This window comes from Pseudochaenichthys georgianus, chromosome 21, assembly GCF_902827115.2.
Source record: "Pseudochaenichthys georgianus chromosome 21, fPseGeo1.2, whole genome shotgun sequence".
In the NCBI taxonomy this organism is placed as follows: domain Eukaryota; kingdom Metazoa; phylum Chordata; class Actinopteri; order Perciformes; family Channichthyidae; genus Pseudochaenichthys; species Pseudochaenichthys georgianus.
This window is the reverse complement of record NC_047523.1, coordinates 16,816,363-16,831,371: the sequence shown is the minus strand read 5'-3', so window position 1 is coordinate 16,831,371 and position 15,009 is coordinate 16,816,363. Positions and strand designations below refer to the sequence as shown.

The following is a 15,009-nucleotide window of genomic DNA, read 5'->3' as shown; positions in this document are numbered from 1 at the left end:
TCGGTATCAAAATGTGACATTTTGCTGCTGTATTTACAGTTTATTTGACCGTACCCAAACTGGCTTTCATAGGTGTTCCTGGTGTTTATTGTCACTAAATAACCCACAAATTCACACACTGTACCATATTTGTACATGAATGTGGACTGATTGGGGCAGAGGAGCCATTTATCGCTCATTCTGCAGCACAGTGTCCATCCATCTGAAAGGGAATTAGTTATCACAGGCCTACAGGGAGCCATTATAGACTATTGTTTCAGAGAATGGCTTACTCCAAGCTGCTTTGTGTTTGCTAGACGAGAAACATCAGAAGCAGACAGAAGAGACAGTGTGAAGGCAGGCTGCAGTTAGGGGGTTTCATCATTCGTATAAGCTACATTACATCAAGGCTTCTTTTTTTGTAAGTGTCTCTTGCCATGAAGATGGGCTATTATAATAGCAGATGATGAGCACTCCCCCTGCACTCACATACATTGTTTGCATTTATTCCTATAAGGACCCTCACGTGACATGAGTAATTACATTAATAATTGTAACCCTGTTCGAAAGAGCAGTAACCTATTATCCAAATCCTTAACCCCAAAATATACCCTCATTCTTAAAATATCCCCTTAAGGAAGTGAGGGGATTGTCAGAAAGACACTACATAATATCCACATTATGAGACTAACATTTGTTGTAAACTCAACCTCATTATTATTTTCAAAGGAGTGTTGACAAAAGAGAGACATGAAATCCCACTTAGACAAGGTCTGACCAACACGCCTAAAGGACAATGTTTTCTATTTGACTTCAATACCAACATTTAGCCTAAGAATAACAGAATGTATTTGTAGTTTTTATGTTGTTATGGGGGTAAACTGTACCAAATCGCCAAATAAAAACACTAAGTCTATAGTTTTGTCCCAGTGAGTATTTATGGTCCATGTGGAACATACAAACTGCTTCATGTAAGCACCTTTAAATAACATAAACAATAATTGTATATTCATCAACAGGGACCAAAAACAAATAAAAAGTACATGATACTTATATAAAAATTGTTTTAAAAAAAAAATTATACATAGAAGCCATTTTCAGAGTGTATAGTGGAGCTCTGCAATGAATGTAAACTTTGAATGTAAGTTCCTTTCATAGAATGATAAAGTTATATTATGTGAATATAACTTTAATTCAGGAACATATTAATCATATTCATGATTCTTATTATTAAATGTATTATTATTATTATTATTATTATTATTTGTATTATCATTCTTGTTATTCTAATTATTATTATTATTATAATTTTTATTATTGTCCTTTTTATTATTTAATAGTTGCATATTGTTAACTATTCAATAATAACACATGTGTTTATGTCTGAAAAAGCGAATAAAATGAGAAAAAGCAGGATGTGATCCAACTTCGCGCATGCGCAACCGATATATATTTTCTAGCCTGTAAAGCTACCGGCCAGCTAGACAGATGTAAGCTAGCACAGATACAAATTAGACAAAGAAACCTTGTGAAGAGACTGAGTGAAAAAGAGTTTAAAGTAACGGAGGGTGAAAGGAGCGACTGTGACACAAAGCTATATGCGTTATTCGATATATATGGAAGTATGAAATTGAAAGGTACGCAGTCACTATCTCTTTTTAAACTTTTTGTGAACAGCCAGTGCAGATATTAGCTTCGGCTAGCTGCTAGTTAGCCGCTGTTGTTTTCCCACCAGCAGATTGTACCAAAACGTGAGGGTTTACGTTAGCTCGGTAGTTAGCATCCTGTCACAGGGATCAGTGAAGGCCCTTTGTTTTACACCGGCTAATGCGGGGTCTAAACAGCACATTACCAATATAACGTGAGGTATCCTCAGCTTGTTTTGTGTTGCAACAATGCGTAACGTAACTAATGTAAGTCAGCCGTCTTATATGTGAACAGATTGATTGTTAATGTGATTTGTGCTAAGGTAGCTGATCAGTGTTAGCTGCAATTGCGGTCTGAGCTAAAGTGAAGTTAACATTAATCTTGTTATAACATTAATGTTAGCTTGTGTTAGCTAAATACGTCTTTCACACACAGTTGACACATTCACGTGATGTAATTATTTTTCTTTTAAAATATCATTCTTAGTTAAACTAGCTGCAATTGTAAAGGACGGCAAGTGCGATGAAGTAAAACCGTAAAGAGATATTGATGATGTTTTGGAGATTAATGTTGACACTTTAGCTGATGTTACGCTATTATTGAGCTGTTGTTTTCTAGTGGTTTCGATGTTCTGTATTAATGGTAGACACATCCGCTAAACAAGTATGATGTGCTAAAGTATATAGGCTAAAGTATGCTGTGCACCAAGTAAGGATGTGATAATCCAACTCCAAACTAACGTTATGCAAACTAGCTTGTTGCCTCTTCGGATAGCATCATTTGTGTTGTGTTGGGCGATGTTGCACCACTCATGCTAATGTGTTAGCCAAACAAAGTTGCAGGTGAATTTTGAGGTTAGCTAATTTAACCATCTGGCTAATAGGCCGCACAATCAGTTGTATGCTAGGCTATTCGATAAAGTGTACAAAAGCAGTTAACATTTAACACGCTTAAGGCCTAGCTCTGTGGGCTATCAATCTGCTATCTCAACGTTAACTGTTGCCCTCAATTTGAATAACGTGGCATTTTTCACTCGTTTGAAAGATCTATTTTTCCAGTGGTGTCACTTTATTGTCAGTGGGATCATTTGCATCCAAGTATATGTGTCATTTCTGGTTCATGTGAGAACTGTGACGTTATTGTTAGAGGTTTCAATAACGTTTGAGGCTCACTTTGATTACTTTAAGGTTTATTGTGTCCATTTCTATTTTTTTCCTCCTAGAGTGGAACATGAAGATGGGGCCATGGGGGATCCTGTGATAACTTAGAAACATTGCATCTTTATACATTTCAACTATTCAAGAGGTGATGAAGCTTTAATTTCCTCTCTGCTTGATTCTGTTGACATATTATAAGCTAAAGATGTTTAGTTGCTTTTTTATTCTGCAAAAAAGTTGTTAAACTTGTCTTTGCTAGCAAATATCTGTATCATCACTAGCTTTAAATATGTTCCTATTTTCTATCAGTATTATATATTCTTCATGAGATTTAAAAGCACATACACACTGTATCCTTTTATAGTCCCTGTATACATGGTCCTCAGTGCACATTATCTCACTCATTATGAGATAAGACATATGTATAGCCACAAACAAGATTATAATAAAAAACAAGGTTAATGTAAATAGTGGAAAAGCTGGAAATCAACCCAGTGTATACACATGAAGAACAACAGTGACACATGCAAGTTTACTTTACAGGACATGTATATTGTGAAACACATGGGGTTAGGAGGCTTAGATGAAGGATCTGACACTTGTATGAGGATGTCTCTTCAGTTTCAAGCTAGGAGGGATATTTGCAAATATGTTTCTGCGATGGCAATCATGGCCTGTGTGAACGTAGCAGTTCCTGCGTTGGCTTGGGTATAGGTTATGACTTAACAGTTTTGCCACTGAGGTGAAATTAATGTGGCATTTTCCTGTAAAAGAATGGCTGCCTATATAGCTTAAAACAACATGTTGCATTTGCTTTAATCCCCACAGGCTCACTAGCAAGGTCAACTGAAAAGATGACAACCTATATTTCTGTTTCAAAATGAATTGCTCAGAGATTATACCTACATTTTGTTAAAATCTTTGCAATGTAAGATTAGTCTCTTCAGGTGAATTTGTTGCTCAATCTGGCACACCGCTTCATGGAATCACACTTCAAGCTCTAGTATTCATGTATCTAGGAAGGGATGTTCGAGTAAAACTATAGTCAATTGATTATTCAAACTCATTTTACCTGTAGAAATAATTTCGAGTGAGTTTCATTGCATGTTATGAGGGTGAAAGCTGCAGTCCTCGTTTTTCTAGAAATATATTCCAGAATTAACTTGAAGCCAATAGGAGCAGCTGGCTGAGACAATGAGTGTATCTTCCAAAGTGGAGGTCTTCAGAGTACACAATTCCCATTTATTTTTACTATCCATCCACTGCGGCCCAAAAAGTCTTTAATGTCTGTGAAAGAAGGAAGGACTGAAAGTGTTAGGAAGGGATCAAATAAAGGCCACAACTACATGGAGGAATATTTATAGCAAGCAAGACTTTTCATTCATTGTTTAAATGAACGCCTGTCTTTTGTTTTAAGAATATCCTTCAATGCATATTAGTTCACCTTTTGAGGCCAAGTTGGCTGCAGCTAATTTTTGGTTTCTTAGGGAATAATGCAGACCTACCACTTGTCACACCCTTGTATGTCAGGAATGTCATTTCATTGGTTGTTTTGGTTTATTGAGATTAGCTTCTTTTAGAGGTAAGGATGAGCATTCATCTGGCTGCATAGTAAGGGCTGTGAAAGGAAAGGGGCTTTGTTTTTTCAGTGAATCTACATTTAAGTGAGCACTTTTATTACATATCACAAACATTTTATTTACTATATACCATGGTTACATTTGCAATACTCATCCCTGCACATACTAAAGCTTACAATAGAGAGCATTTACATTCTTCTTATGCTACTAACTGATTTCAAAAATGTGACGTGTCATTGAAGTACAAGACTTTAGGATACATTGAGCTTTTGAATTTGGCCAATTCAAATTATGTGAATCATTTTACCATCTTTGTTTTGTCTGGCTTACTTTGACCCGGCAGTTTTATCAGGGAATCTATTCCCTGCGTGTAATTGTTGTTGTTCTTACTTCTTCTTTTTGAATGATTAGTGCTTTAAGGACGAAAGTGAGTGGTACCCCGAAGCCAGTGATGTCACGGGTTCCCACCCCTCCCCCTCCTGGGGAGATGTCAAGTGGACCTGTGGCAGAGAGCTGGTGTTACACACAGGTATGGACAGAACTAAACTCATCAAATCATGTTCAATTCAAAAAAGTTCAATTGAATTTATGTTTTTAAATAGTGTCACACTACCAATCATTTGATTTTAGCTTTTTATGTTTAGAGGGGAGGCCCATTTTTAGCCAAAATGTTAACTTTAACAAATTACTGTAATCCTGGTTGGATTGTCAGACATTGTTTCTTTTTATTTTATTTAAAGAGCTTGAATTGGCACGACAAGCCATTATATTCCATCTTTTACTTTTGACTTTATTTAAAAAAAAACTTGGGTCTGATTGGTTCTGCATGTTTCTTCTTTCAAGGTCAAAGTGGTGAAGTTTTCGTACATGTGGACCATAAACAACTTTAGTTTTTGCAGAGAAGAAATGGGGGAAGTGTTGAAGAGCTCCACCTTCTCCTCGGGCCCAAATGACAAGATGAAATGGTCAGTACTCAAGCAAAACCTCTGACTATAATATTTGCAACGATGCGAAAACCCCAGATAGTTTATAAACAATTGTTGGCTTGTAAAACCACATACGATTATCATTAGCTTGTTGCATTTATCTAACTGAACAGTTTCATACCCTTTTATTCACCTAAACATAAATGTCTGCACTGTGGGAACTCTACACACGTTGGACTGTCTTTAAAACCAAGAGAGAATCTCCCCTGAAGGCTCGTCACAGTCTGGCGTTCTCACTAAAGTGCTCAAAGCAGTTGAGAATGTTGTGGTCCTAGTTTGAGATGTGACTGATGTGGTATGTTTTCTTTTCCAGGTGTCTGCGAGTCAATCCCAAGGGACTCGATGATGAAAGCAAAGATTATCTGTCACTGTATTTACTGCTTGTTAGTTGTCCAAAAAGTGAAGTCAGAGCAAAGTTCAAGTTTTCGTTGTTGAACGCTAAAAGAGAAGAGACAAAAGCAATGGGTGAGTACAAGCAACCAGAACATCACCACGTGTAGTTATACTTACGTACTTTTATACTTCCTTTTTGTTCAATGCAATATCAAGACATGGCTTTATTTTCTTCTCGTTGCAGAAAGCCAAAGAGCATATAGATTTGTCCAAGGCAAAGACTGGGGTTTCAAAAAATTTATTAGGAGAGATTTCCTCCTTGATGAAGCCAATGGCCTCTTACCGGATGACAAGCTCACCCTCTTCTGCGAGGTAATTCATCTACACTTCTTTCCTTTGAGTGTACTCTTAATATGAAGAAGTACAGTCTCTTTGGGATGCCTTATGACGTTTTTGGGTTGTCCCTCAACACCCCCCTATTCTTGAGAAAGTGAAAGCTCAGCCTGGAGTGGATTAGCATTAGATGTTGGGCACCGAAAGTCAAGGTCACTGTGACCTCACTTCTGTACCTTTTCTTGTCAACACGGTATCTCGGGAACAAACGGAGGATATTTTTCACATTTAGAATAATGAACTAATTTGATTTTTTTTCACTGACTCCACAGAATGTTTTTTTTTGTTCCCATAACTCAATTATTCATATGACGGTTTTGCACAAATGTTTTGTCTGGATACAAATATCAAGAGTTGACACTTTGGTCAGACGTACTGATGGATGTAAGCTGAAACTTTTGACGTAGGTACACAACTGTGAGGTGGTGACTATATCTTATGAATGCCATTATTTCACCCAGAATGCAGCTGATATTGCTGGGCAACACTGTTCTGACATTTGGTAAAATGTTGTATGCACACGTTCCACCTCCCATCCATACTCTGATCTGTCCAAAGGTCATGGCAATCTCAGTATCATTTATCGTTTGAGGGAAGAAAATGTGCCATCTAGTACTTATGCTTTGATGTTTTTATCTGTACATTTTGTTGTACCTACCTTTTGTTATGATGTTTTTTGTTACGCTTCTGTTTTCCTCATTGCATGCAGTGCCATATTTCTGAGCTGCTGTTTTGTTTTTATTTGTCATAGAAATGACTAAATGGTTGCATTCTTCGTTCTTTGATGAAGCCTCTTAATCCCTGTTGCATTGAAGCATTTATCCCCCTGGTTTAACATTAAGTGAATCAAGGCTGGAGTCTCTTAATTCTTATTATGACCACTTTTACACCTGAGTGTAAGCCGCCGTGCCATTTAACTACAAACACACCTGTGACATTTGCTTCAGATGACATTAAGCTTTTAGGAAGTGAAATGCTTCCCCCATCTTAAATCATTTACAGCGATGCTTGTTTTGGAAATAATTGAATTCGGTGTGTCGTGAAGAATAAATGTCTCGTGAAGTTTTCTTACAAAGGACAAGTTAAATGAGGTGTCAATGGATTTTGATTTAAATGAATTTGGCCAAATACTACCAGGAGCAGACGGTGTGCCAGACTGCAGATACACAGATTCAACAATTCCAGGGAAATTGCCACTTAAACAAATAAACAAATTGCATTCAAATTAACGACAAAATGCCTTTTCTCATCAATTAGGTGTTTCAGCAAAGTTCATTATTCCAATATCAATTGTTTTTTGCAAGTCCTCCAACTGCAGAGTCTTGAAAAATATGCTTTAATGGATCTAATCTCAAACTAATTGTACTGAATCCTATTCCGTCAAATATAGTTCCTGCCCGATTTGTTAGGTTGTTGATGAGACTTTGTTCTCTCTGTGCTGTTTCCCCTGTACAGGTGAGCGTTGTCCAGGACTCTGTTAACATTTCGGGCCAGTCCAACATGAACATGCTGAAGGTACCGGAGTGTCAGCTGTCTGATGACCTGGGGAACCTGTGGGAGTGTTCACGCTTCACGGACTGTAGCCTCTACGTGGGGGGGCAGGAGTTCAAAGCCCACAAATCCATCCTCGCAGGTAAGACCGGACCCAGACCCAGCAAACGTGAGAGAATCCCCCAAAACGGCCCTAGCAAGACACGTCTACTCCTCTTCTTAATGGCCTCTGGTGAAGAGTTCTAAGCACATGGAAAGGCTACAGAGGCTCTGTATTCCCGGCCTGATTTGTAGAGACTAGTTCTGCAGTTGGCTCTAATCCCCACTACCCCTGCGTTGCCCTGCTTGACCCAGATGACGCTGGGATCCAGGAGATTGAGCGGCTGCTCTCCTCTCCTGCGTGTCGTCATTAGACATGGTGGCAGCTGCAGTGGACAGGGGGAAAATACTGACAAAGGCCCAATCCCAAACCGGCCCCTACCCCTCCGTTCGCGCGGAGGGTCCGCCACATTAAGTGCTGTTCCAAAGCAACGAGTGTGGAGGGGGAGTGGGCTATCAAGCCCTCAAACAGCGAGTCTGCAGCGGTGCTGACTGGAGACCGGTCTCTACCTGACCGGAGTCACGCTGTGTGTGTCCGTCAGGAAACACGCTGTTAACAAGTAGTTCCAGCAAACATCCACTGATAAACTGCGATGTTAACAACCTCATGATGACCTCATATGTTTTAACTTAGGATCATACCTGTGTTTAGTCTAGAAAAAGGTAAATATGTGCATTTTATTATAAAGTTGTGTATATTTACAGACTGTTGCAAAAACTAAGAAGCTTATAAAAAATCAGGCTTTTTTCTTTAACACAATGAAAGATGTTTAGAGTTTTATTTGAGTTATTCATTTAAACTTTTTGTCTAAGAGATGCTGATTTGAAACCGTTGTTACATACAGTTAAGGCATTTCCTGTTTCTGCCGGAGAGAGGCGAGGCCGTCCCAAAGCTTGCTGCTGTATTTACTCCCTCCATCTGACAGGAGGGAGCCTCGTTGAGCTGCGAGTGTCTCTCCACAGAGTTCACTCCATCATGGAGTGTGTAGGGCGTGGTTTGGGATTGGGCCAAAGTGGCAGCTATACGGATTTAGCTCAACCTTTCAAGACTTTCATAGTTCAAAACTGATTCCAGATCAGAACTGAACCTTTTTATTTTTACAAGACAACTGTGTCTTATGCCTATTAATACAAATCAGGATACATGTTGTGTGCTTAGTAAGATGTTGATTGGTCATTATATTCAGAAGTGCTTAATTATTCTTATTTTTTTCCACAGCGAGGTCACCTGTCTTCAATGCTATGTTCGAACATGAAATGGAGGAGAGTAAAAAGGTAAGAATAATTAGTTACTTCTGCATTTTGTCAAGGCTTATGCTACTTTGCTAATATTTTGATGTTGTGCCACAAATGCAACAGTTCCAACATTTACAGACATTAATGCTCGGTCATGTATAACATGTAGCTGCGTCTTAACTCTGTGCTAGTGAGTGTTATTTCTGGGAGTTTTCCCAACATGTGCAACATAAAAGAAACCTTTTGTGTTCCCTTGCAGAACCGTGTTGACATCAGTGACGTAGACCCGGATGTCTTTAAGGAAATGATGGGCTTCATCTATACAGGAAAGGCCCCCAACCTGGAGAAGATGGCAGACAATTTGCTGGCAGCTGCAGATAAAGTAAGTGTCGTCCTGTGCAATGTCTGAAGAATGTTGGTGTCAAGAAACCAATTCATCATTTGAGAAAAAGGGTGGTGTGCTAAGTACACTGATTGAATGAATTGTTGGAGCCTGCCGTTAGTGAACAGGCCAGCACTAAGTTCAATAAAGCTAAAAGGCTAATCTCCTCTGATTTGTTTGCTCATCTTTAGAACATGATGGTTCAGTGTGTACGAATTATAATTTCACACAGCACCATCATTCTTCATCACATCCTACTGTGTGTTTGTAAGGCTGTTTTGAGACTGTCTAATAACTACAGATTTATGTTACTGAGTGGATTGCTAGACCAGTGGTTCTCAAACTTTTGTCAATAATGTACCCTCTTTGGGGGGAAAAAATTCAGCCAAGTCCCCCCTGATCAACGCAAAAACAATTTGTTAAGGAAAAAAAGCCCATATAAAGAGGTACAGCGCTGCACCATCAGTGTCTGATTTATTAAAACATCGTAACTGAGAAACACTTAAATGCTACATTTCAAATGTTTACAATCCATCACTAAATTCATGGCAAACCAATTTTAACAAAATGCAATAACACTAAGACGACATTAGTTGCATTGAACTGATCTTTTTAATAAGTTGTACTTACAATTTAGTGAGAAACATGGGCTTGTGCTTCACTGAGGATCTTTGTCATTCTGACAGGGAGGCCAACTGCAGTTATTACACTTTGCGTTTTGAAATATGTGTAACTCTGTTCATATAAAACCCACACTGCTCAAACTTCCTTACTTTTCCTAAAATTGGTATATTTATTTCTTTAGGGTGTGAGGAATGAAGAGAAAAAAATATGAGCATTTTATGCATGGGATTTTGACCCCTCCTATATGCATAATGCTGCGCTATACTTTGCTTATTGTTTAGGTCCTTTTGATAAGCAGGCAGTCATATCATTAACTAGAACTAGCTAGATCTGATAGATTTGGACATAAACACGAGAGAAGTATAACCGGACGCGAGAGAGAGAGATCAGATATCGGATCAGCTGCTGCTGACGGAGAACACGCAGCTCTGCATGATCACAGCTCCGCCGCTGTGACGGGCCGCTGAGTGGAGCAAAATTAAATACACAGTTAGACCCAACACACTTAGATAGTTTATCTACTCTGGAACTAGCTATACTAGTTATACATATATTTATTCTTTACTGTCGGGTCACTTATTGAGAGCACCCCGTTTATTTCCCCCATTTTATTATCCAGAGTTTCTGTAAACCTTTGAATAAAGTAGTTAATCTACTATTAGTAGTTTGTGTAAATGCATTAATTATGTTTTTTTTTTCATTAACATAAAATAAATCTCACGTACCCCCTGCAGTACTCCAACGTACCCCTAGGGGTCCCCGTACCCCCATTTGAGAACCACTGTGCTAGGGCATGTGTGGATCAATAATTAAATATTTGTCAGCCATTATCTTTGTGTACAAGCGATGAGCATGCTGCTGAAATGGCGTTTACTCTTGGCAGTGTGGGAATAACATCATGACAAAGAAACTCTGTTTTTGTCGAGGGAACTCTTGCTATGCCTTTTTTTAATTCAAGATAATATATGCCAACATCCTTCATTATATACACAAAACACAACACATTGACATCAGGGGTACACATACAGGGTACAAATTATAAATATTTTTTAAAGAAATGTATGTTAAAAAAACGTATTTTACGATAACTTGATGTCATAAGATAACACTACATGACATCACATATAGGCAAATTAAGATCTTTGCTGCTCAGTCCCCAGATCGGATGTAAACATTATAAAGCCCCATTTGATCAGCTTGAGGTTTTATTTCTAATCAATGCTACTTTATAAAAGCAAGTTTTGCCAATATTTCTTCGGTGACTGAAGCATCATATGAGCTCCCAAATCCTTTTCTTGACGATACAATATTCTTTCACATAAGAACAGGCTCCCCTTGTTTAGGCTTAGATTAAGAATAAAGTACTCGTCATGAATTTGTTCTTGGCTTATTACTGAATAGAGAACCAGACCTTTGAGCAACAGCCCTACTTCTCACTCATTGCTAGAGTGAAATCAGATATGCCTTGTGGTGAACTAGGTCGTTCCTGTTTGTAAACCTTGCAAAACACATATAGGAGCCAGCTGCTCTTGGATCCTGATCAACTCGTTGGAGCTTGTTTTCAGAATAGTTTAGACAAAACCCTAACCCACATTTGCATCAAGGGTGTAACAACTGCTTTTTGTGTCCCTCCTCTCCCCCGCGACCCCAGTACGCTCTGGAGCGTTTAAAGGTCATGTGTGAGGAGGCCTTGTGCAACAGCCTTTCAGTGGAGAACGTGGCCGACACCCTCATCCTCGCAGACTTGCACAGTGCCGAGCAGCTCAAAGCACAAGCCATAGATTTTATCAACAGGCAAGTATCGCAAAAAGAAAAGGAAAAAAGCCTCCAGTGATAAATTCCTGCTGCCATTTGTGTTTACCCGCCCTGAATGCTTACCTTTTTATCTCCTCCTCGCCATAGGTGCAGTGTCCTGAGACAGCTGGGCTGTAAAGATGGAAAGAACTGGAATAGCAAGTATGTAATTAGCTGATATATGTGACACAAGATTAATAACACCCTCTTATCTCTCCCCCCAACCAGATGCATTAGAATTCATTGTTTTAGCCCGGGCAGACAGAGTGCTATTTGCCTTTTCAGTTTGAAGCTCCATATCTTTGTATCCAAGTTATTAATAGACTCATAGCTGGATAAACCCTGGAAATGGAATATTTTGGAAAATTCTAAAAAGAAGGCAGCAAAGGAAAGCGTTTCTCTGAGGTGATGTAGTGCGTTGTCACAGGGCACCTTGACATGTTAAACGTATTTCTGTCTTTTTTGTATTCCACGGTGTGGTTTCTATTCCCACATTAATTTCAACCTATGCACAGAAAGCGCTAATGGCCCTTTTAAAGTTTACCACGCGACACTCGAATCAAGTGCCCCTTATTTGCTTCGTCATTACCATCTCATTTATGCTTATTGATTTTTAATGTGCACATTGTCATGTCTTAACTCCATTTCGCCTCTGCTTACAGTCATGCTACAGACATAATGGAGACTGCAGGCTGGAAGTCAATGATCCAATCCCACCCCCACTTGGTAGCCGAGGCCTTCCGCGCCCTGGCTTCAGCACAGTGCCCACCCTTTGGTCTTCCCAGGAAACGCCTAAAACAGTCCTGACCGCCCGACTGTGCCCCAGGACTTTACTGGAGGTGTGAAGCATGGGTTTACAAAGGAAGGACTAGCGAGGGTACCACTCTTTATTTCCACCAAAACTGAACACACTTGAACACAGAAGAGTGGAGCTTTCTGACCAGGGATTTGGGAGGCTGGCACTTGGACGACTCACATCAGCAGATCGGGAGGAAAACAATTTGGTAAAAATTGGTGTTGCTTGCTTGCTTTGCTGCCCCAACTGAAATCTGTTCAGCGCGGGTAGCAAGTCAAGCTGTCTGCTACTCTTTTTTTCCCTGTAATGTAAAAAAGGAATGGCCTTAATATATCTGCCATTGCTCTGGAGCTGCTCCGGAGTACTTTGTCTATTTTACTCTGTGCCTGCCTTGTCACAAAGAACAGGCCTCCTCCAGGTTGCACTAGTTCCCATGAATAGTCATTTTGATATGGAGTTCTATAGGAACGTAACAAAGGTTATACTAAATGGGAAATATTATATATTTGTAATGTTTAGCCCGTTTTGTGACTAGACATTAAAAAGCATGAACTCTTTCAGTGCAAGGTCAGTTCTTTACACTTTTTAAAAGATGTGTATGCCCCATATTGATGGCACCATTTCTATGTAAATGACAGTTGAACCATCTTCAGAAGACCAGTGTACAAGAAAGTCTGTTCTATTGCGTATTTGTGGGGAAAAGATGTAATCTGCCATTATGAAGTCGACCCTTAAAGTACACGTGAGACGGAAAGTGTCTATACTTCGGCCCTAATATATTAAAACATTGGAAGTATTTACTCGGTCTCCCATCTGAACGGCATATTCCAGATCATACGTCTGTGAACTGTTATAGATTAAATTGAGAATTTCTGTCCTTAGTATCGCCACCTTGCAGATATTATATATTCTCAATATATTGTGGTTAACTAAAACGTGGAGAAACTAATGCATGGTCATGTTATCGTCAAAGAAAGTGTCCAAGTACCAATTTTGTTTTTAACAATTTATTTTTCTGCAATTATCTGACATTTCTGTGCAGGATGACATGGATTGAGTATGTGCAAAAACAATTTCCTCTAACATGCTTGGATATTTGTAGGATGCTGAGCATCACTTCTACTGGCAATGTTATTCTGTGTTTGAATGGGGGGGGTTGTCATGTTTATCCAGTCCGTCTCGTATGTAGTGTGGTGTGACCGACACTTCAGAGGATTTTGTAAATTAAAAGAGTAGCATCGTTTTTACATGGTATTACTCATCATTCAGAGTCATGTCGAGATGTTGAAACTTCTTTTTGTTTGGAAGCAAAAAGGATGAAGATGTTGTCTGCAAGAATGCCTGCATTAACCCATTAAACCATTTTCCAGCAGCCTGAAGAAGAGCGTTTTTTTTCTTGTTTGAACCCATTGACAAGACCCGTCAGTTGGAGGAACGGTGATTATTTTCCAAACCGTTTCATTTTCAATGACCGTGTTAATGGACGCGAGTGTCAGGCTGAGGTTATTATTTGTTTCCCTCTCCCCTTTTTAAATGCAAGATTAGAAAATAACACCGAGATAATCAAAAGAATGTGCTCACTCTGGATTAGCATAGGAACATGTTTAATGTTGAACCTTTACAGCACATGAAAGGCCTTTTTCCCTCTTGTGTTGTGTGTGAATGTTTCTGCACAGACTCTAATTAAAGTGAACACGGGGCCGCTCTTCCCTGCCGGAACAGAGACGTCTTCATTAGCGGCGCGCTGATGCCCGTCCGCCCCTCTCGGCACAGATCCAGGAAGAGACCCGATACCATCTATGCTTTTAGTATGTCTCTCCAACCTTTTATATTTCGCTTTCCTCCACTAGCTGTTATGCTTGAAAGAGGAGATGCCTGCAGTGGCGTGGTCACACTTGGAAATGTGTTCTGTCATTGGAAACGAGGTTTTTAAAGAGGCGGTGGACAATTGCACTGTGCCAGAACTTTAGATGCTTTAATATAAATGTGGGCATGGTCAAATTGGTCAATTTATGTGAAAATAGCCTTGTCATATGAATCCAAATAACAAAGTGTGGCTGCAGAAGAGTGTCCTGACTTAAAATACAGACACTACCATTTCCACCATAAATAACTGATGTTTTGAGACAAAAGAATCACTATTTTGTGAAAATATATTTTTGAACTCCTGTACCTGTATGTAGTTTCCTTTTGTATCCCCGAGGGTATTTTGACAAAGTTTAGGGTCAGGAAAATGTCAAATCTAGCCATGAAGTACCCGGATTCTGTACCAGGACCAGCCTTCATGAATTTGAGCTTATGCAGTAAGAGTGTACTAAATGCAACATGTCTTGTTGCTGGGTTACCATCAGCTATAAGCAAAGTTTGCCTTTCTAATTAATTTTCTTTGTGATTGTTGAATGTCAATCCAGAGATTTAATAAATGCAGCGAAGCTTTACATTTACCTAGGAAGTAACATTTTAGCCTGCCGCAAATGTCTTAGTACATTTTATATATTTTATAACACTTCCA

General features: G+C 39.2%; 1 protein-coding gene across 2 annotated transcripts; it reads left to right on the top strand.

Moving 5' to 3' along the window:
* The first annotated feature begins 1,421 nt into the window (after positions 1–1,421).
* spopla (speckle type BTB/POZ protein like a) lies at positions 1,422–13,879 on the top strand. Of its 2 annotated transcripts, none has more exons than XM_034110153.2 (12): positions 1,422–1,616; positions 2,849–2,931; positions 4,775–4,892; positions 5,207–5,328; positions 5,663–5,814; positions 5,927–6,054; positions 7,531–7,708; positions 8,885–8,940; positions 9,161–9,283; positions 11,559–11,701; positions 11,810–11,863; positions 12,364–13,879. In XM_034110153.2, exons 3-12 carry the CDS (start codon positions 4,815–4,817, stop codon positions 12,506–12,508), a joined length of 1,179 nt encoding a protein of 392 aa, XP_033966044.1. In that variant the 5' UTR covers positions 1,422–1,616; positions 2,849–2,931; positions 4,775–4,814; the 3' UTR covers positions 12,509–13,879. The 2 variants fall into 2 exon arrangements, with proteins under 2 accessions (XP_033966044.1, XP_033966043.1); XM_034110152.2 differs by lacking the exon at positions 1,422–1,616 and adding an exon at positions 1,640–1,892.
* Positions 13,880–15,009: the final 1,130 nt, after the last annotated feature.

Bases quoted from the DNA above. Each gene is read 5' to 3' on its own strand.
- spopla (XM_034110153.2), top strand. From the start codon at position 4,815: ATGTCACGGGTTCCCACCCCTCCCCCTCCTGGGGAGATGTCAAGTGGA. The intron at 6,055-7,530 runs GTAATTCATCTA...TCCCCTGTACAG, and splicing joins AGCTCACCCTCTTCTGCGAG to GTGAGCGTTGTCCAGGACTC. The intron at 11,702-11,809 runs GCAAGTATCGCA...TCCTCGCCATAG, and splicing joins GCCATAGATTTTATCAACAG to GTGCAGTGTCCTGAGACAGC.